We start from the raw sequence: 22186 nt of genomic DNA, 5'->3' as shown, positions 1-22186 counted from the left end.
GGGCCCAGGCTGGATTCAAACCCGCCACTTTAGGTGTATGTGGCTGGCGCCTTAGCAACTTGAGCCACAGGCGCCAAGCCAATTTGAAATACTTTCATGCAACTGGTTAACATAGCCTTCATGTCTTTTTCTTAGTTATTGTGTTAAGACGTTTATATTCTACATTTAGAGAGATTCACATGTACCCTTATAGGATGAACCATAGGTGTGATCCCACCAATCACCCTCCCTCCACCCATGAATAGATATTTCTTAAAGGAAGGTATACAACTAGCCAATGAGTAAATGAAAAGATGCTCAACATCATTAGTCATCAAATTGGAACAATCATACATTGTTGGTAGGAAAAGTGCAGCCCATTTCAGAAACAGTCAAGCAGTTCCTTAAAACTAAAGGTGTCTTGGGGTGCCAGCCCCACATATGGGAGGTGGAGAGTTCAAACCCAGTCCTGGTCAAAAACTGCAAAAAGGGCAGCGCCTGTGGCTCAGTGAGTAGGGTGCCGGCCCCATATACGAGGGTAGTGAGTTCAACCCCAGCCCCGGCCAAACTGCAACAAAAAAAATAGCTGGGCGTTGTGGCGGGTGCCTGTAGTCCCAACTACTTGGGAGGCTAAGGCAAGAGAATCACCAAAACCCAGAAGTTGGAGGTTGCTGTGAGCTATGATGCCATGACACTCTACCCAGGGGCAATAAAGTGAAACTCTGTCTCTAAAAAAAAAAAAAAAAAACAAAACAAAACTACAGGTGTCTCAGAAGTTTCCCCTAAAGTCACCATACACAGGAAAACTGGGAAATTGCAGCTAAATGTACCTTTATTTACAAAATAGTCATATAACATTTTACAAAAATATTTACAAAACATTCTCTATGTGTTGGCCACCTTTTTGTAAAATGTTATAGTGACTATTTTGTAAATAAAGGTACATTTAGTTACAATTTCCCATTTCCCTATGTATGGTGAATTTAGGGGCAAGTGATACACCCTGAATTAAACAAGAGTTACCATATGACTGCTCCTAATGACCATAATTCTGCTCCTAAGTATTTATATTCATGGAAAATGAAAACCTATAGTTGACACAAAATCATGGGTGTGAATGTATTATAGTAGCATTATTTAAAATCACCAACAGGTGGAAACAAACTAAATGTCCCTCAACTAATGAATGGGTAAATAAAATGTGATATAGGCAGAGTGTGGTGGCTCACTCCTGTAATCCAGTCCTTTGGGAGGCTGAGGTAGGAGAATCACTCAAGGCCAGAAGTTCATGACCAACCTTAGCAATACAGCAAGACCTCCATCTCTAAAAAAGTAAAAAATGAGCTGAGTATGGTGGTATGCACCTGTAACCCCAGCTACTTGGGAGGCTGAGGCAGGAAGATCACTTTAGCCCACAAGTTGGAGGTTATAGTAAGCTGTTAACTGTGCCATTGCACTCCACCCTGAGTAACAGAGCAAGACCCTGTCTCTAAAATAAACAGACATAGTTAGGCATTGTGGTGGGTACCTATAGTCCCAGCTACTTGGGAGGCTGAGGCAAGAGAATCGCTTAAGCCTAAGAGTTTGAGGTTGTTGTGAGCTGTGATGCCACAGCATTCTACCAAAGCCAACATAGTGAGACTCTGTCTCAAAAAATATATATATACATATATCTACATATAAACAGACAATCAAATAAACAAAATGTGGTATATACACACCATGGACTATTACTTGGTCATTAAAAAAATGATGTATTGGCTCATAGCCAATAGCACAGTGGTTACAGTGCTGGCCACTGCAACCAAAAACCAGACAGGCATTGTGGTAGGTGCCTGTAGTCCCAGCTATTTGTGAGGCTGAGGCAAGAGAATCGCTTAAGCCCAAGAGTTTGGAGGTTGCTGTGAGCTGTGACGCCATATCATTCTACCCAGGGTGACATAGTGAGAATCTGTCTCAAAAAAAAGAAAAAGTGTTTGTATATGATAAAACATGGATGAAGCTTGAAAATATTATTCTAAGTGAAAGACACTATGATTCTACTCAAATGAAATATTTATAATAGGAAAATTTACAGTTGGAAACTAGATTTGTGGTTAACTAGGATGGGACGTGGAGGGTGGGGAGGGTCAGGGAGTAGTAGGTAAAGAATATAAAGTTTGTTTTGGAGGCAATGAAAATGTTCTAAAATTGATCATGGATGATGATTGCACACATCATACCAAAAACCAATGAATTGTATACTTCATATGAGTGAATTGTATGGAATTTTAAAGTTGTTTTTTTTTAAAGAAAGAATAGTGGTTTATAGCTTTTAATCCTGAGAAGAACTAAAGCAGTCATGGTAACATGCCCCTAAACTTAAAACCATTCTTTACCCAGATAATCTCATTTCATAATACAAAAACATGCATCTAGAAATTTCTTACTGCCTTTTCTTACTTGTTATCAATAGACCAGCCTTCAAACAGGAAATGTTGCTGCCTGATCTAGCCTTGTGGCCAATTTCCAAAGAAGTGATCATTAATGGACCTTGTCCCTGGACTCTCAGCTAAAACCATTCATGAGTAGTAATCTCACTTGCTGTATTTTTTTGTGTGATGTGACAGAGTCTCACTTTCTCACCCTCTGTACAGTACTATCACATCATAGCTCACAGCAACCTCAAACTCCTGGGCTCAAGCGATTCTCTTGCCTCAGCCTCCAGAGTAGCTGGGACTACAGGCACTCAGCTATTTTTAGAGACGGGGTCTCACTCTGGGTCAGGCTGCTCTCAAACCTGTGAGCTCAGGCAATCTAACCATCTTGCCCTCCCAAAGTACTAGGATTATAGGTGTGAGCCACCACGTCCAGCCCTCACTTGCTGTATTATCTCTAAAACTGATGGGAAAGCCTCAGGCATTCAAAGTCTATTGACCAAAGAACAAGAGGAAGGACCTCTATTTCACATTGCAGATGGGTGCCTCATAATTTAAACAGAACTCAATGGCATTTAGAAGCTTGTTTCTATAAAGAAACACATTCCCAAACTCTAATTTGCAAATTAAGATTAAGCCTTGAAAAATGCTTAATTTTTAATGACCAGAGATTATGGAGAGAAAAAAACAAAGGAAATTATTTTTATTAAAAATTTACCTGAAAAATGAAATTTCTCTTCAGAAAAACGGGCTAGCTGTGCACATATTCTGCTTTTCTCTTGTAACAAAGTTTCTTTTAAGGCACTTTCTCTATATCCTCTAGAATTAAGAGCTTCGATAAGTCGGTCTAGCTGTTCACAAGAACTATAAAAGCACCACCGATTTGGCTTATGCACTGGTTTTGGCAGCTGCACAGAACAATCACATGGACCTTGGTCAAAGTTGGAGGTAGATTCAGACTTCAAAGACTCTCCAGTTTTAGTGGATACCTGAGGATCTTGAGACTGTACATTACTCTGAAATAATGAAGGTCTAGGCAACAGCATGTCTTCAGTGAGGCCAGAATAATCTTCTTCAATAAACAATCCAGGAATAGAAGGGAAAATCCAGTATCGCCTATACATGCGGTCGCGACCCAGAGGAAATATATTGGTACATGCTATGGCACTTTGGATTTTTTCTGAGAGCTCTCTCTCTTTTCGTTGGTATTCTTGTTTTAATATTTCTTCCTCATCAGCAGTAAGGGGCTCGCCGGTTACACAGTTGATCTCTTCTTGTCTTGTGAATTCTTTAAATCCATTTTGTCCCCTTTTCCCTATGGTTAAAATAATACTTTGCACCATCATTATATTTTAAATGTCCATTGGAAAAGTATGAGATACAAAGCTACCTCAAATTATTATGTGCCATGGACTAAATTTTATCTCCCCCATCCCAAATTCATTATGTTGAAACCTTAACCTGCAATGTAACTATATTTGGAGATAGGGCCTTCAAGGAGATAATGAAGGTTAATTGAAATCATTAGGGTGGGTCCCTAATCCAAGAGGATTGTGGTCCTTACAAGAATAAGAGACATCAGAACTCTTAATTCTTTGCTGTACTCAGAGAAAAAGCCATGTGAGGACACAGCAAGATGGAACTGCCTGCAAGCCAAGGAGAGGCCTCAGCAGACACCTGACAGCTTAGACTTCTAGCCTCCAGAACTGTGTTATAACAAATTTCTGTTATTAAAGCCATCCCAGTCTGTGGTATTCCTTTATGGCAGCCCAAGCAGCCTAATGCACTATGTTAGTGAGTAAGCATTTAAAAAACAATATAGAGGGCAGTGCCTGTGGCTCAAAGGAGTAGGGTGCTGGCCCCACATGCCGGAGGTGGTGGGTTCAAACCCAACCCTGGCCAAAAACTGCAAAAAAAAAAAAAATAATAAAATAAAAATCTATATATATAGAAAAAAGCGATTTCATCCAAATTATAGGTACAGAATAATTTAATGACTTCCTTCAATAGTCATTAAATGGGGATGGTTAAAGATCCTTAGAAATAGCTTGTATCAATAACATTTAAAAAAACTGTTCCCTTTGATCTAGCAATTTATGAAATTACTTTGAGGCAATAGAGATTTTCATTCTCAGCAATATGATACCAATTATGAGTGTTTTGATTTTTTTATCTCTAGCACATGGGAGGCATCCACTGCATGGTGAATGTGTACACTGTAGAACAAAAATTTCTATTTGGTCTTCTATCAAGTAGTGAATATGGAAATTCAATAAAACTTGTTGAATAGACAAAAGTTGAAGTTATGAGAAACCAACTTATTATTAAAGAGATTGAAATATTATCTTTCTTCTGTGAAGTATAAGGGATATAAATAACAACCCAATTATAAATATACTGATAAGAATAACAACTTTTTTATAATACATCACAGCTATAAGGTAGGCATTTAAAAACAAACAAATCAAAGTAATTTAATGGATATTTTAAAACAGCTAAATAAGGTGTCTTATCAATTAAAAACATACAAATGAGCATGGTCTTAAGAAATTTCAGTGCGGTTACCCCTTCTGCTTCTCCTTTGTGATCCTAAGTCATCTTCATCTTCAGTGACCATATCTTGATCTAGTTCCTTTTGCTCTACTTCTTTGCTCTCAGTGCTAGTGTCAAAATCTTCCCTTTCTTCATCCCTTTAGTATAAACATAAAGATTAAAATTACTAATGAATATATAATTCCATTCACAAAATATCTATGACTTGCCTACAAAAAATCAGACATCATATGCTTATGAAGTAGTGAATAACATGACAGAGTTTGCGTCTTAAAGAGAAAACAGATTAATTACATAAAGTACTATAAAATTACGTGGTAAGTGTTAAACAGGAGAAGTCCAAGGCACTGTGAAAGCATTTCAGGGAGAACCAAATCTAATCTCAGGGATCAAGAGAGACTGGCTTGAAGAAGTGACAAACCGTAAGAACAGGGAGATGGTAGAGCAGTAGGCTGCAGAAGAGACAAAATCTGCACGAACCGCAGAGGAGTAACATATGCAAAGACATGAAGCCAAAAGGAAAGGGAGGAGTTTATAATTCTGAGAAAAGAGTAAATGGCAAAGTAGCAATCCAAGACAGAGGAGAAAAAGATGGGGTTAGATCATGCCAAGCCTTGTAAGGGCATTATCTAAAAGCAATGGGAAAAAATCTGAAAAGTTTGGAAGGAAATGATAATACACATTAGAAAGTGCTTTGGCCACCATGTGGAGAGAAAGTAGATGAGAAGAGATCAGAAAAGAAGCCACCATAATAGTCCGGGTAGGCTGGCTAGAAGGTAACAATGGTTTAGAATAAGATGGAGAAGGCTGGGCGTGGTAGTTCATCCCTATAATCCCAGCACTTTGGAAGGATGAGGGGGGCAGATCACCGGAGCTCACAAGTTCAATACCATCCTGAGCTACAGTGAGACCCCCCATCTCTAAAAAATAGCCAGGCTTTGTGGCAGATGCCTATAGTCCCAGCTACCTGGGAGGCTAAGACAAGAGAATCGCTTTAGCCCAAGAGTTTGAGGTTGCTGTGAGCTATGATGATGAATCTCTACTGAGGGCGATAAAATGAGACTCTTGTCGCAAAAAAAAAGAAAGAAAGAAAGAAAGAAAAACAAGAAAGGAAAGAATAAGGTGGAGAGACATAGACAAATAGTGGAGGAGAGAAAGAGACAAATTTCAGAGATAGTGAAGTAGGCAGTTAAGCAGTTCCTTATCAGACATATGATTTGCAACTATTTTCTCCCATTCTTCTTTCTTCATAGTGTCCTTCGAAGCACAAAAGTTTTTATTTTTGATGAAGTTCATTTATTTTTTCTTTGGTTCTTAGTGCTTTAGGTGTCCTATCTATTCATTTTCTTAAGTATCCAAATGCATTTTCTCACAGTGTTTGTTGCTGGCCATATAAAATATAGCTGCTAAAAAGTTTGTGACTTATCATTTTAAGATATAATAGATATTGCTGGGCATGGTGGCCCACGCCTCTAATCCCAGTTATTTGGAAGGATAAGATGGGAGGATGGCTTCAGCCCAGGAACTTGAGACTAGCCTGACTAGCGAAACAGTTGAGACCCATGTCAAAAAAAAAAAAGACTTACCAGGTATTTTTACATAAAAGTATAATAAAAAGTCAATACGCTAATTTTAGAAGAGTTTTTTCAGACCCTTCCTTTGTAGATTTTGTGTAAAAAATTATTTTTGTCAGATCTGAATATAGTTTGCCATTCACAATATGAAAAAATTCATATTTGCTTTCATAGCCAATCCTGCCCCAAATATTTTTATATTCCACAAAACACTTTTCTTTTTTCTTTTTTTAATGATGTGGGCTTTTATTGTGTTGCTCAGGCTAAGTGTAGTGGCACCATCACAGCTCACTGCAACATCAATCTCCAGTATTCTAGTCATCTTTTTGCCTCAGCCTCCTAAATAGCTACAACTATACCCATGTCCCACTGTGCCTTGATAATTTTTCCATTTTTTGTAGAATGAGGGTCTTGCTAAGTTGCCAGGCTGGTCTCCAACTCCTGGGCTCTAGTGATCCACCCCTGTCAGCTTCCTAAAGAATACAGGCACAAGCACCCGGCTTGAAATGTCATGAAGTACTTAGGCAGTCTTTAAATCACTTAAGGTGATGATATCCCCTCTCTGTATCATCTATCAAAGCTTCTGATCACATCCCTGTTCCTCTATAGGCTCAGAAGAACTTGACAAAACACACTGTATAGCTGTAACGGTGGTAGTTGAAAGGGAAGATAAACTAGTAGTCATGCAAAAAATATTACATGATTGGTTAAAAACAGGCAGGTGTGTAGGCCAGGTGCGGAGGCTCAAGACTGTAATCCTGGCACTCTGGGAGGCCAAGGCAGGAGGATCACTTGGGGTCAGAAGTTTAAGACAAGCTTGAGCTAGAGTGTGAGATATTGTCTCTACCATAACAAGAAAAAAATAAGCTGGGCATGGTGGCAGGTGCCTACAGTCACAGCTACTCAGGAGGCTATGGTGAAGGATCACTTGAACCCAGGAGCTTGAGGTTGCTGTGAGTTAGCTGAGGTTGCTGTGAGCTAGGTTAATGCCAAGGCACTGTAGTCTGGGGTAACAGAGTAGACCCGGTTTCAAAAAAACCCAAAACAGCTTATTAAAAGTTTTCTAGTAAATTATCATTTATTAAAAAACTCTATGAGAGGGCAGCACCTGTGGCTCAAAGGAGTAGGGCGCCAGCTCCAAATGCTGGAGGTGGCAGGTTCAAACCCAGCCCTGGCCAAAAACTGCAAAAAAAAAAAAAAAAAAAAAAAAAATTCCATGAGAAAATGAGCTCCAGATTCCCTAGAACTAGCCTAAAACAAATTCTTTAAAAACATAACATCAGGCAGTGCCTGTGGTTTAAGGAGTAGGGTGCCGGTCCCATATGCTGGAGGTAGTGGGTTCTAACCCAGGATCAGCCAAAAGCTGCAAAAAACCAAAAAAAAAACCAAAAAAAATATATCATGCACATACTGGGGGACTGCCTATTTTTTTTTTTTTTTTGACGGAGCCTCAAGCTATTCCCTTGGGTAGAGTGCCATGGCATCATGGCTCACAGCAAGCTCCAACTCCTGGGCTCAAGTAAGTCTCCTGCCTCAGTCTTCCAAGTAGCTGGGACTACAGGCGCCCACCACAACGCCCGGCCACTTTTTGGTTGCAGCCATCATTGTTTGGTGGGCCCGGGCTGGGGATTCGAACCCGCCACTTTAGGTGTATGTGGCTGGCACCTTAGCCGCTTGAGCCACAGGCCCCGAGCCAGGGGACTGCCTATTTGTAATATCACAGGCTTGCTTAACACAATTATTATATACCTATACAAAAAACTACTTTTCTAAAAATCTGACAGCAGTTTAGAGTTTAAAGTATCTTATTTTTATTCTTCTTTATTTATAACCAACAAACTCGAGATAATTTTTATTCTTTATGTATGGTAAGATGAATAAATAGAGCCAGATGAGCAGTGTGATTCAAACCATACCCAACAGATACATCTGCTGTTGAACTTCTTTGCTCATCTTCCTTCAGTTTTTCTTGTTTCTCTTTCATTTTTTGTTCTTGTTCCTTAAGTTTTTCTTCCTTCCTTTTACGAATTCTAAAAGTTAAAATAAGTATTATAGTTTATCTGATACAAAGATACTTTTTCACTTTTAGCACCTTGCCTTTAATTATCAACTTATGGAAAATGTTCCAAACATTACTACAAAAGAATAAAGTAATCCATTCATAATTTCTTAGTAATGCCATTAAGCATCAGAGTGAGCCAGTATCACATTATGGTGCAATGTAAATATGATTGTAAATCCGAAGAAATAAACAGCCATCATTTGCACGACTGACTGTATTTACAGCTTACCTCGCAGCTGCTTCTTCCCTCTCTTTTCGATGTTGTTCTGCCTTTAACTCCCGGAATTCCTGCTTTGCTTGTCTTAATATGTCAACATAATCTTCAATGAAATCTCTAGTAGAAACCAGGGTCAGCAACTTCCCACAGAGAGCATGAAGTATCTTCATTTTTTCTCCTGTCAAAAATTGGTAAATAACTTCTGCATCATTAATGTTAAAAAAAATTGTGTTTAAAAATTTTAAATTTGAGGCTCAATGTGAAAATAAAAATGGGGATCAATGTCTCATGGTCAAACATGCCAACAACATGTCTTCAGAAAAGAACAACTCTGAATCCGATCTAACAGCTATATGATATATGAGGCATTTCAGACACTAATGTCTGTGTGTACTAGTTATGTGAACATGAGAAATTGTCTAATCACAAAAGAATTATTTTCCAAATTTTAATTTTTAGATTGAGTAATGAAGTTCAAATCAAGACTAAATTACAACCATTAAAAAAATGTCAATGGGCAAATTGCTATTTTGAAAGGAACACACAAAACACCACCAAGTTATAAAGACTATACCAATGTCATGACTTAAGATATTGTACTTTTATTACATGTTTTCCAAAGTATATTGAGAAGTAAATTCCAGGCTCGGCACCTGTAGTTCAGCACATGGGAGTTCGAAACCAGCCTGGGCCTGCCAAACCACAACGACAACTACAACCAAAAAATAGCCAGGTGTTGTGGCAGGCGCCTGTAGTCCCAGCTACTTGGGAGGCTGAAGCTAGGCAACTCTTGCTTAAGCCCAAGAGTTTGAGGTTGCTGTGAGCTGTGATGCCACAGCACTCTACCCAGGGCAACATAGTGAGACTCTGTCTCAAAAAAAAAAAAAAAGAAAGAAAGAAAAGAAGAAGTAAATTCCGTATGTGTACATTAAAATTTTCTTATTTTAAAAATGAAGTGAAAAATAAGTTCATCTTAACCTTATATGATTTTTTCTCATACCTCAAACACTTATTTAAGCAACTGGCATAATTTAGCAGCTGTAAGTTTAAACTTCTAATACACTAATGCAGTGGTTCAATGCCTCAACCCACAGGTTGAGAACTGCTGTGCTAATGAATAAAAGATAGCTAGTTTGCTAGCTAACTCTTACTTGTCCTTCTAAACTTAGTAGATGTAGTAGACTAACCACAAATTTTTAAAATAGTAGAGAATCTAAATAAAGAAAATCACAAATAACTAAAGTTAATATGAATAATACAGTAGTTTCAATTTAGATCACTATTTGCATTCCGACAATTTCTTTTTAAGACTGCATTTTGGCTGGGTGTGGTGTCTCGCACTTGCAATCCTAGTACTTTGGAAGACTGAGGTAGGAGGAGTACATGAGCCCAGGAGTTTGAGACCAGTGTGGCCAACACAGTAATATCTTGTCTCTAAAGGGGGGAAAAGATTGCTTTTTTCTCTCTTTATAGAGATTTATCATTTGATGCACAAGAAGATAGGAAGTGGGAAATACAAAGTGAGAAGGTTATACAAATTCCAACTTGCAAAGTTTACCTGGTGTCAAATCATACACTGAAGTGCTTGACAATTTCTTCACCAGACTGGGATTACTCAAACGAAGCTCCATGCAGGCATCATCTGTAGCATCAAATCCTCCTCTTTTCTGATATCTGTACTTTGCATTTGCTGATGTTACATCAGCACCTGAAGCTAAAATGTGCAGTCTGAGGATTTCAGACAGGGTACAGCTATCGAGATCCAAGCTTTTCAAACTGCAGCCTATAGTTGTTAAAAATGAAATCGTCATTTAGAATATAAACAACTAATACTCAGCAATGTAAAATGTACCTTTATAAAATTAAAAATAAAGATCCAAACAACAACAAAAAAATAAAACCCACACATACCCTGGTGTAACTGTGGCCATGCAGCTGCCAAAGATGCAACTGCAGACAGTGCAGATTTTGTGGAGTCTGCATCTTCATCCAAAGCCTCTGTTAAATCTTTAAGGAAATAAATACTTTATTCTAGTGCAAATGAAAGCTTGAATATTTGGGAATAATGCCCTTTTAAAATAATGAAAGAAACAGCAAACAACTTAGCATTCAAGAACCTCAAAAGAACCAACACTCGGTACAAGCATTACTTAAATTCTGCCTATTCTCCACTTCCAACTATAAATCCTAAACCGTGCTAACACTGCCATTTCCTTACATTACAGAAAACAATTTCCAAATTACCAACAAGATGCACATACAAATTCCAAAAAAAAAAAAAAGGTAATTTTCACTTTAGAATTAAAAACACATCCTATCATACTCAATATAACCTTAGAAAAGTCAACCTTGAAAATTGGAATTTATTTTAAGATACTCAACCTATTGTAATTATTTTAAGATTAAAATCATAACAAAGAATGTTATAGTCACCACAGAAAATGAGCTAAAAAAGTGAAACAATGCACTGCTGTCATTTACCTACTGATTTATCTTCTTCATCAAAATTTCCTATTTTTATCCCCCAATCCAAAAAACAATAGAAGACTTTCCTGTATTTTCTAAACAATTTGATTTAGCTTTTAAAACAGAGTTCATCTTATAAATAGGACTGAACAGCAAATGCATTTGTATTTTATGCATCAGTATATACAGTTATTCCCAATAATAATACATAGATTGATAAATAAAGTGTCAACTATGAAAAACCATAAGCTTACCAAAAAACCCTTCTGTCGTATCACAGCACAGTACACATGGCTTCAGATCAAGAGTCAGATAATGTATATATTCCAGTCTTAGCCCTGCTAAATGCCCTTCAGACAAGTCACTTAATCTAGGCGTTACTTTTTTAAAGAGGTGAGTATAGATCAGCATCAGTTTTCAAATTCTTCAAACAAAATAGTTTTTGAAAACCCAATATAAAAGAGATAAAAGATGCTCATTAAAGTTGGGGTAAGGAGATGAGAATTTTGCCCTTTCATTTTTCCAACTTTCCAGCAGTGGCACCAAGGAATCTCTAAACAACTTCTAGGGTACTTTGGATCAGAGTTTGAAAATCACTAGGCTAATTTGATTCTGTGGTTCCTTAGCCTTCTACTGTATGACTCCCCTACTAAAGTTCATAGACTAACAAAATTAACCTTAGAGAATTTCCTTATTAAAAGAAAAAGGCAGCTCTGGGGTCATGTTTAATTATAATCATTGACTATTTCATAACACTTAAAGCATGAACAGGATCACACAGAAGCTACCTGACTAACCTTGTATATATAACAAAGTCATTCCTACAAGGTCTAATCTAGCCCAAATAACAGCCATTATATTCTTCTTTGCCAGGAAAATATTAGACTTTCTCAATTTTCATTTTTTGTATACAGCAAAACAAACTTATGATTAACAAGTGCTCTCAAATTAACAACAGTCCTAGATACACAGTTGCAAAGTGTACTTTCTTCTTTAACAGCAATCACCACATTCAACCTATGCTACCCATATGAAATTCTAATTTCCTAGGACAAAGCCTATAGACAACTTAGGAAATGAAAAACCAATGAAAGCAGAGTTTACTTTTAATTGTGTTAAGTAACGTAACATGTTAAAATACATATTCCTTACCTATACATACATAGTTATGTGTATATATGTGTATGTGTGTATATTTATTTATTTATTTATTTTTGAGACACCCTGGGTAGAGTGCTGTGGTGTCATAGCTTGGGCTCAAGCAATCCTCTTGCCTCAGCCTCCTGAGTAGCTGGGACTGTAGGCGCCTGCTACAACACCAGACTATTTTTTTTTTTTTTTTTTTTTTTTTTAGCCGGGGCTGGGTTTGAACTCGCCACCTCCAGCATATGGGGCCGGTGCCCTACTCCTTTGAGCCATAGGTGCCACCCCAACACCAGACTATTTTTAGAGACAAGGTCTCGCTTTTGCTCAGGCTGTTCTCAAACTCCTGAGCTCAAGTAATCCACCCACCTCAGCCTCCCAGAGTGCTGAGATTACAGGCGTGCTCTCAGCCTCTTTACCATGTTATGAGACAATATAGTACAGTTGTTATGAGGCTCTGATCAGACTGCTTAAGTTTACATTCCATTATTTCCTTACTACCCATGTTTCTTTAAGCTAAAACTCTGTTTCTTTATACTTAAAATGCAGAAAATAATTGTATCTGCCTCCCAAGGTGGTGTGAAGATTAAAAGAAACGATGCATAGTCTGTCACATCACTTACTAGTAGCTATGTGATCATCAGTAAACAACCTCACTGAACCTCAGTTTTCTCATCACTAGAATGAATTCATTCTTTTCTTTGTTAGAAATAGTGGGAAACACTGATAAGTTCAGCTAAAGCAGAAGTAAAAGAGTATTCAATCCAGCTGACTGTTTAACTGCTTTTGGGAAGACCATGGCAGTTTCATTTGCTACTGAGATGAGAAAACACATGTGAAGAGAAATAAAGTTATACCTGGGGAAATAGTCTGAGGTCCTTACTAAAAATGAAAAAAACCATGTAAGATCTGGCCAGTAAGAATAGGGACGTAAGACAAGGGTGAAAATGCCAAGTCTTTTTAAGCATTTAAGTATGTATTTTCAAATGAGCATTAAAACTTTTTTAGTGGCCAATACTTATTCAGAGAGATACATCTTATATTTATAGACAGTCTTATACAGGAATAGTTGTAAAAATCACAGATCAAACAAATCATGAATAGGAAATACAATGAAAATGCAAACACCAACAATTGCTTTTATTTTTTTTCCTTTAAGCTAGCTGATTTTCCAACACAATATCCTCTTTACCACACTTCTTTTTCCCATCATGACTTCCCAAACTACAAAATTTATCCGCTTCAAATCCTGAAAACAGCTTTGTGTCTTATATTAAGACCAGGACTTGATAAATAACCCTAATGTTACTGGTCATTAGTAAATATGACATAATGGCTAAAGGAATATTCTCATTTAATTGACTAATAAGGAACTTACAGTAATTAATAGGCCTTACTAAGGAAACTATGGCCATTAGCACTTCTTAGAGAATGTATTTTACTTGAACTCAGGCCATAAAATCAAAAGGCAACTGACATCAGATACATATTCATCAATATCCTGTTCTGTCAGAGACCAGTTATGATAAGCTTGAATTTATCAAGCCCAACAAAATTATTTGAATGGAGGAATATCTCATCTTTATACACCAACATCCTGTTAATGAGACACCTCCTAATAGTTATTATTGCGAATTTTTTTTTTTTAGAGACAGAGTTTCACTTTATCGCCCTCAGTAGAGTGCCATGACAGAGTTTCACTTTATTGCCCTCAGTAGAGTGCCATGACGTCACAGCTCACAGCAACCTCCAACTCTTGGGCTTAGGCGATTCTCTTGCCTCAGCCTTCCAAGGAGCTAGGACTACAGGTGCCCACCACAATGCCCAGCTATTTTTTTGTTGCAGTTTGGCCTGGGCCAGGTTCAAACCTACTACCCTCGGTATATGGAGCTGGTGCCCTACTCACTGAGCCATAGGTGCTGCCCATTATTGTGAATTCTTATGTAATACACTCAAATATTGTTTAATTAAGCTTCTGGCCCCCAAATCTCATATGTGCCAAAGTTCATAGTATAAATCAGGAAGGCCAATCAATCCCTTAGGATAAATGCTTAACATTTCCTTGATTGAGGTAAATCTTAACAAAATAGTGAAGATACTATTTTTTTTTAATTTTTATTTTTTTGATACAGAGTCTCAAGCTGCCGCCCTGGATAGAGTGCTGTGGCATCATAGCTCACCGCAACCTCAACTCTTGGGATCAAGTGATCCTCTTGCCTCAGTTTTTCTATTTTTAGTAGAGACGAGGTCTCACTCTTGCTCGGGCTGATCTCGAACTCTTGAGCTCAAGCAATCCACCTGTCTTGGCCTCCCAGAGTGCTAGGATTACAGGCATGAGCCACTGCACCCAGCCGTGAAGATACTATTTTAAAAATAAAAAAGCATTTGCCTCAAAAATTATTCCTATATTAACATGTACCACATACTAATTCCAGATATTTAAAAGTACAAAATTTAAGGAACAAAATTTCCAATATAAACTAATTAGCAAAATAAAAAAAACATAAAATCTTACTTAATTCTGATCTGAAAACTGTCAAATCTGAAATGAAATTAGCAGTATTATTTTCAATTTCAAGTATTAATAACAATTAAAGTATTTCCTTTGTGGGAGCAAAAAACATCAGCACTTATTCAGCAGCATCTCTTGAGATTACAGATACTGGTAAATAAAATCTTTAATGCTCTTAAATCATAGGAAAAAGCTACAAGAATAAAAGCAAGACAGACTGGGGTAAATATCTTTAAAGTCATCAGAAATAGGTTATATTTAAACAAAGTTTTTATAAAATAACTGATAATTTGTTACTAGTATATAATTCATTATCAGGTAACCTGAACAACTATATTTTTACAAGTGAAGGCCAATTTAATTTTAAAATAACCTTCAAAAATAAATTTCACTACAAAGCCACTATTGTTCAATCAGTAATAATGTTGAACTCTGACCTTTGGTGTCAGCATCAGTTATTTGCTCTTTGGCTACTTCCTCTTCTTCTTCAGCTATCGCCTGGAATATTGCAGTCAGGAAGAAAAAAAGCAATTCACATAGTGGGCCTTCACTGTCATTTCCTACAAGAGCTTCCTCTAAAACTTCTGTGAATAAAATGTTTAAAATGAATTTAAAGTTCTGTTCAGGTACTGAAAAAAAAAACAACTCCACTGGAATAACATTTAATCAACAATAGTATGTGCAACTATTTTCTTAAGTGTCCATTTATAAAAGTAGAGCCAAATATTATTACCCAAGCCAAATTAGAAAATAATGTATAATGATTAAAATGAAATCATAAGCCAAAGCCACCTCATTCAAGAAAGCCAAAATAGCCTTAAGAGATCAACATAATAAATCATAAATCATCTAAATTTAAATCTGAGGCACAAATTAGGGCATATCTACATAATTATCATTTTACTGTAAGTTGAATAACAACACAAAGATTTCCTATTGACGCACTGTTCTTGAAAGTTATGTGAAATATTATTGATCAGTAAACAATGCATAGAAGAGGTCATTATCAGTATTAGATATTATTAATCTTAATATTGTATCCAAATCATCAATAAATGTTTATCTAATTCATCTTCCTTAAACTTCTTACCCAAACCAGCATCGTTAGACCTTTTTGATCTGTAAGGCACACTGATTCATGCCCTACCTAGTTTATAAAGAGAAACTGAGGAATTTGAAAGCCCCCCTGAAGAATATACTCTTATTAAAATTATAATAAATATAAAAAGCAAGGCTGTGCCATTTCTAGGCCTAGTCTTTAGAGGGCTAGCAGTTTCTGCTTCCTGCTTCTTAGAGCCTTCAGCTACTACATCAGATTCTCTGATGTAATGGGAGGCCACATAAAGAAGACCTAGGTACCATACACGTGCATGAAAAAGCCATTCTGAATACCCAGCCAGTCAAGACTTCAGACGACTCCAGTCCTAGCACTGTCTGAATGTAACCACATAGTACCCCAAGAGAGAATGGGACACCCAAGTTCCCTGGCCCTACAGAACTTTGAGAGACAACTTATTTTGTTAAGCGGCTAAAAGATGAACTCTACCACAGCAATAGACAACTAGAGCACTTACCTAGGGTTACTCCCTCAGGAAATTCATCCTGAAGGTCAAAAAGTTCCCCAAATGCATTAAGGAACTCCAAAACCATCAGAGCATCACCAAAGATTTCAGGAGGTAGTCTAGTTTTCACTGGAGTTGGTTCTGGAAGTTCCTGAAAGATTAAACAATTTATATAACTATTTGAACCAAGTACAGAACATTTTATAGGTAGGTATGACATACTCTTTTTTTTTTTTTTGGTATGACATACCCTTTAACTAGTTATTAAGAATTATTACAGGTAGACTAGTAGTTCTTAAACCTGGATGTTGATCACAATCATCTTTGGAACTTGTAAAATTATAGATGACTTGAACTTATTCCAACTTTATTAAACCACAGTTTCTTGGAAAGGACAGTGAAAAAGGGATATTTTCTTTCCTCAAACTAAGAACACAACTTTAGGCTAAAATGTACTTCTGACAACATTTCCTAGTTAAGAGGGTTTCTTTTTTTTTTCTAATTTCAGATTAATGTGAAGATACAAAGAATTAGGTAAGACGGTCTCTTAACCTAGGTTCTGAAATCAAATTAGCTGTGAAATACTGTCTTCAACGCAGTATTTCCTTATGCGTTGGAACACAATCCACCCTCTACTGATTTAGGAATGGTTCCTTAAAAGCTGGGATTAATTAGTTCGGTTTGGATACTCTGGTTATTTCTGGAAATAGACATAACCCTTTCCTAACCATCAAGTCGAACGCATGCCTGGCTACAGTGGTTATTGGATTATGAAGGATCACACAACTGATCAATTGTTTCTGCAGAATAGGAAACATTATCAAAGCTTGCTATAAAATGCTAATAATGCCACCTTGGAATTCTAAGTATAAAAATTTTGTTTAATTGGCTATTTCCTCTCAGTTAGATATAAAGAAAAGAGGCCACTATTAAGTAAAATAAATATGAGCAAAGCTGCATAGGGCATAGGAAACATGCCTGTGAGAAACATCATGTAACATGTTCATACCTTAAGATCATCACATTCCATATCTTCTCTAGGTTTACTCCATTGTTTTAAGTATTCTATGTACTTTCGCTTTTCTTCACGTAATTTCTCTCTTTCCTGGAAAAAAAAAAGATTAATAATGCCTATCAAAATAACGTGTGAAGACTTAAAAATCTCTGACACAGAAGACTTAAAAATCTCCTGAATAAGTATTAATTTAATCTGACTCTGCCTATAGTAGGTCTCTCCTACTTCAAATCAATTAGATCCTATCAAAGCAAGTACATTACTAGAATATCCAAAATAAAATCTCTCTTTATATTTGTAATACATTTGTTATTTTCAAGATTCACATGAATCCATGTCTTTGCAATTGTAAAATGAGCATTCTTAGTCATTGTTCTTAAGAGTGTAAATAAGCATGTTTTGAAAACACTTAACTATGTATGCAGATATAAGTTTTTAAAATGTTCTTACCCTTTGACCTATTATTCTACTTCTACAAATTTATCCTGGGACATAGTCTTAAAAAAAGAACTTTATACAGAAATTTGAGCACAGCAGTATTATTTAAGAGCAAAACATTGTAAAGCATGGGCGGCTCCTATGGCTCAAGGAGTAGGGCGCCTACCCCCAGTAGGAGGTAGTGGGTTCAAACCCGGCCCCAGCCAAAAACAACTGCAACAACAAAACAAACAAACAAACAAACAAAAACATTGTAAAGTATTTAGCTATAGCTATTTAATGAATTATTATGCAGTCACTAAAAATTTCACTTAAGATTATTTAATAGCATGACAGAATACTTATGACGATGTTAGATGAAAAAAGTATATAAAATTATAAATGGTGGATAATATCTTTTTTAAGGTCTAGAATAAGCACTGGAAATAAATTAATCAAAGTGTTAATTCTATCTCTAAATGTTACCATTAGATGACAGATGATTTTTCTGTTCTCTACACTCTCTGGTGTAAACATTTCTTAGATGTCCAACATCACCTCAGTGGATTATTTGAAAAAATTCAAGAAACTATACAAAAATAAGCACAGTGTATATAACATGATTCTCTAAGGCTACCTGTGATCATCCCAGAAAAACCTCAGAAAGACTGACTTTGGAGGAAACCAGCTATAGAATTCTCTAAAAATATCTACCATGGAAGTCTATAATCAAAGATTTGTAGAAAACTCTTATCATTACAGACACCTTATTTTTCAAGAAAGATGAGAACACTAATAGTCATAGAATCTGTAACATTTTTCTAGTTAGTCACAGAATCTATAACATTTTTCAAACTATGTATTTGTCTTTTAAAGTTTTACCTATATCATCTAAATAATGAAGATAATCATTTAAAGTATTTTAAAAGGGGGTTTAAGTGAGGTATAAAAGCATGTAGATATATGTTGAAACTTAAATCATTTATTAAATTTTCTTTTTTTTTTTTCTTTATTTTCTGTGCCCTAGGCATGAAACAGCTCTGGCCACCAACCCAGGCATCAAGCTAGGATGAACAAAGGGCTGTCCGTCTACTCTGCCCCTGACTGATATAAGAGTAACACCACCCATGAGGTGCCTCTTTGCCCATTGCCAGGGGTTATTAAATTTTCCAAAGCTAAAGCAGTATTAATGTTCTATGCATTCATAAATGACAATGAAAGAAAGCATTTGAAAAGTTACCATGAATGTAAATATTTAAAGTAATATTACTATATGTAGAGAGCATCGTTTCTTGGCCTTTTGGCTTAGATCAAGTATAGTATATGTACAGGACATAGCTAATATACTCAAATGAATACCTTTTCTCTTTCTACTTTAAGCCTCTCTTTCTCTTCTTTTTTCTTTAGTCTCTCTTCTTCAATAATTTTCTTTAATTCCTCCCGCTTTTTCTCTTTATCTTCCTTTTCTTTTTTCTTTGCTTCTAGGGCATCGGCTTTTTCTCTTTTTAATTTAGCCTTTTCAAAAGCTGTGGAGAAAATCAAACTTAGAACTGTATACAGACAGAAAATAACACTTGGCATATTTTGATACAACAACAGACCCCTGAAATAATTTAAGGTTAAATGAGACTAGTAGAAACAAAATTCCTGGAGGGAACCAGTATGTGATTAAAATGAGAAAAGCACATTGGCTGAGCTTCAGACAGACTATAGCGCTAGGCCAAACATCCCTGCTTTAGTAAGCAAGCCCTGACACTCATAGTGTGATCTGAAGACAGCAGTATAATTATCACTTTGTTAAAATGCAGAATCACTCCTCCACCAGACCTACTAATTTAAGCCTCTTCATTTTAACAAGATCCCCAAGTTATTCATGTGCATACTTAAGGTGGGAAAGCAATGTTTTAAAAGGCTATGTGAATCAAACAAAATGGCCCTAGGTTGCAAGCCCTGGAAACTCCAACTTCTATTTAATCTAGTATTAAGCAATTTTATGGGGAATGTGTTATACCTTGAAATATCATTTTAAGGGATGAATGGATCTTATTAAGAAAAAAAGGTATCTGAGTGAAAAATACTTACACTTCAAAAAAATAAACAAGAAATGCTATTTTATTTATTTATTTATTTATTTTGAGACAGAGTCTCACTATGTTGCCCTTGGTAGAGTGCTGTGGCATCATATCTCACAACCTCAAACTCTAGGGCTCAAGCAATTCTCTTGCTTCAGTCTCCTGAGTAGCTGGGACTACAGGCACCTGCCACAACACCCAGCTATTTTTTGTTACAGTTGTCATTGTTTAGCTGGCCCGGGCCTGGTTCGAATCCGCCACCTTCGGTGTATGTGGCTGGCGCCATAACTACTGTGCTACGGACGCCAAGCCTGATAAATGTTATTTTAGAAATATCCCCAACTCAGCAAAGAACAGTCTTTTTTCTTCATAATCAGTTTTTACAAATGTTAACTCACCTAGTGATTTCATTTCTTCTTGTTTCAAAAGTTTGTCTCTTTCTTTAATACTTTTGTTCCTATAACCTACAACAGTCTGTTTATTAGAAATGCTGTCCTCCTACAAAACAAACCAAAAAACTAAAGTTGTAAAGCACAAATTATACAAACTGATGGCTTGCTTGATGATCACAGTAAAAATAAAACACAAAATATTTAAAAGTCTCCACCAATTATACCTTCTTTATACTAAAATAAATTTTTATTATAAAGGATATATTAACTTTTAATAGCACTAATCATAGTAATAAACAGAACATGAGTTATGTTCTACAAATTAGTACAAGAATATTCCAGGATAAATAATTGGCAATATACACATATGGAGAGAGCCTTACAAATATGCACTAGAAGAACAAAATGTTCTAGGTTACCTTATAAACTAGCAAATGTAAAAGAGGGCCAGGCACAGTGGCTCATACCTATAAACCAGCACTTTGGGAGGCCAAGATACAAGGATCACATTTTTTTTTTTTTTTTTGAGACAGATCACCCTCAGTAGAGTGCTGTGATGTCACAGCTCACAGCAACCTCAAACTCCTGGGCCTAAGCAATTCTCTTGCCTCAGCCTCTCAAGTAGCTGGGACCTTAGGCACCTGCCACAGCGCCTAGCTATATTTTGTTGTTTTTGTTGTAGCTGTCATTGTTTAGCTGGCCCTGGCCAGGTTTGAACCTGCCAGCCTCAGTGTATGTGGAAGGCACCATAACCCCTATGCTGTGGGTGCCGAGCCAGGAGGATCACTTTTTGACACTAGCCTGGACAACATAGTGAGACCCTGCCTCTACAAAAAATCAAAAATTTAGTTGGGGGCAGGGGCACAGGCCTATAGTCCTAACTACTCAGGAAGAAGGAGCCTGTCTCTAGAAAATTTAAAAATTAAAAAATCTGGAGAAAAGATGTATCAGAAATATTCTTGTGGCCAAAATTAAACAATGTCAAAATTTTTATTTTATTTTATTTTTAGAGACAGAGTCTCACTTTGTTGCCCTCAGTAGAGTGCTATGGTGTCACAACTCATAACCTCCAGCTCTTAGGCTTAGGTGATTCTCTTGCCTCAGCCTCCTGAGTAGCTGAGACCATAGGCGCCCACCACAACACTGGATATTTTTTTGTTGTAGTTTGGCTGGGGCTGAGTTCAAACCCACCACCCTTGGTATATGGGGCTGGTACTCTACCTACCGAGCCATAGGTGCTACCCTGATGTCGAAATTTTATTTTTACTTTATTTCTTGTGAGAATAATGTCTCTAACCTAATTTGTCTAGTATTCTTATCTTTTATCTTATAAATGCATGTGCCAGGTATAGTACTAACAGTGGTGATATACAAGACCGACGTGGTCCCTACTTTCACAAAGCTTACAGTTTAACAGGAAAGTCAGTTATTACATAATTAAAATGTGAGACTGCTTATAATAATTGGAAGTTCAAGGTTCTAAGTAAACATCTTATGATTCTCAGAATTTGGATAAATTCTGAAATGGAAATTCTAAACAACCAAAAGTGATAGTTACAATTGAATTGGAGTTGGAAAATAGAAGTAGTAATTAATCATTATAAACTTTAGTTATCCCATATTGAAAACTAAAATGGCTAGAAGGTCAATAGATAACACTATCAACACCAAACTCCATCACTAAAGCAAGGTAAAAAGAACATGAGGCTACTTTTGAACTCAGGTTCAAATCCTAACTTTTGTTATGTAACTTTGAGAAAACTGAATTCATCTCTCAGAGCCTATCTTTTCTTTTTTTTTTTTTT

The 22186-nt window shown here is 36.5% G+C and overlaps 1 protein-coding gene and 2 pseudogenes across 2 annotated transcripts in view; 1 reads left to right on the top strand and 2 right to left on the bottom strand.

Annotated features, from left to right (window-relative positions):
* The window catches only part of BAZ1A (bromodomain adjacent to zinc finger domain 1A), a 99498-nt gene that overhangs the window by 21199 nt on the left and 56113 nt on the right, over window positions 1-22186 (bottom strand). The window contains exons 8-18 of one of the 2 annotated variants that reach the window (XM_003791975.3): window positions 20388-20487; window positions 19277-19443; window positions 17495-17590; window positions 16498-16636; window positions 15361-15507; window positions 10714-10809; window positions 10361-10585; window positions 8815-8980; window positions 8440-8553; window positions 4962-5086; window positions 3115-3711 (exon numbers count right to left, since the gene is read on the bottom strand). In XM_003791975.3, coding sequence (XP_003792023.1) covers window positions 3115-3711; window positions 4962-5086; window positions 8440-8553; window positions 8815-8980; window positions 10361-10585; window positions 10714-10809; window positions 15361-15507; window positions 16498-16636; window positions 17495-17590; window positions 19277-19443; window positions 20388-20487 — 1972 coding nt within the window. The remainder of the gene's footprint in view (window positions 1-3114; window positions 3712-4961; window positions 5087-8439; window positions 8554-8814; window positions 8981-10360; window positions 10586-10713; window positions 10810-15360; window positions 15508-16497; window positions 16637-17494; window positions 17591-19276; window positions 19444-20387; window positions 20488-22186) is intronic. The other variant, XM_003791976.2, reaches the window with a different exon arrangement.
* LOC111726061 lies at window positions 18932-19076 on the bottom strand (annotated as a pseudogene).
* Window positions 19202-19281, top strand: LOC111726046 (annotated as a pseudogene).

This window comes from Otolemur garnettii, unplaced genomic scaffold, assembly GCF_000181295.1.
Source record: "Otolemur garnettii isolate 467f Iridium unplaced genomic scaffold, OtoGar3 scaffold00052, whole genome shotgun sequence".
Taxonomy (NCBI): Eukaryota; Metazoa; Chordata; class Mammalia; order Primates; family Galagidae; genus Otolemur; species Otolemur garnettii.
The sequence above is the reverse complement of the archived record's forward strand: the minus strand, read 5'-3'. Positions and strand labels throughout refer to the sequence as shown.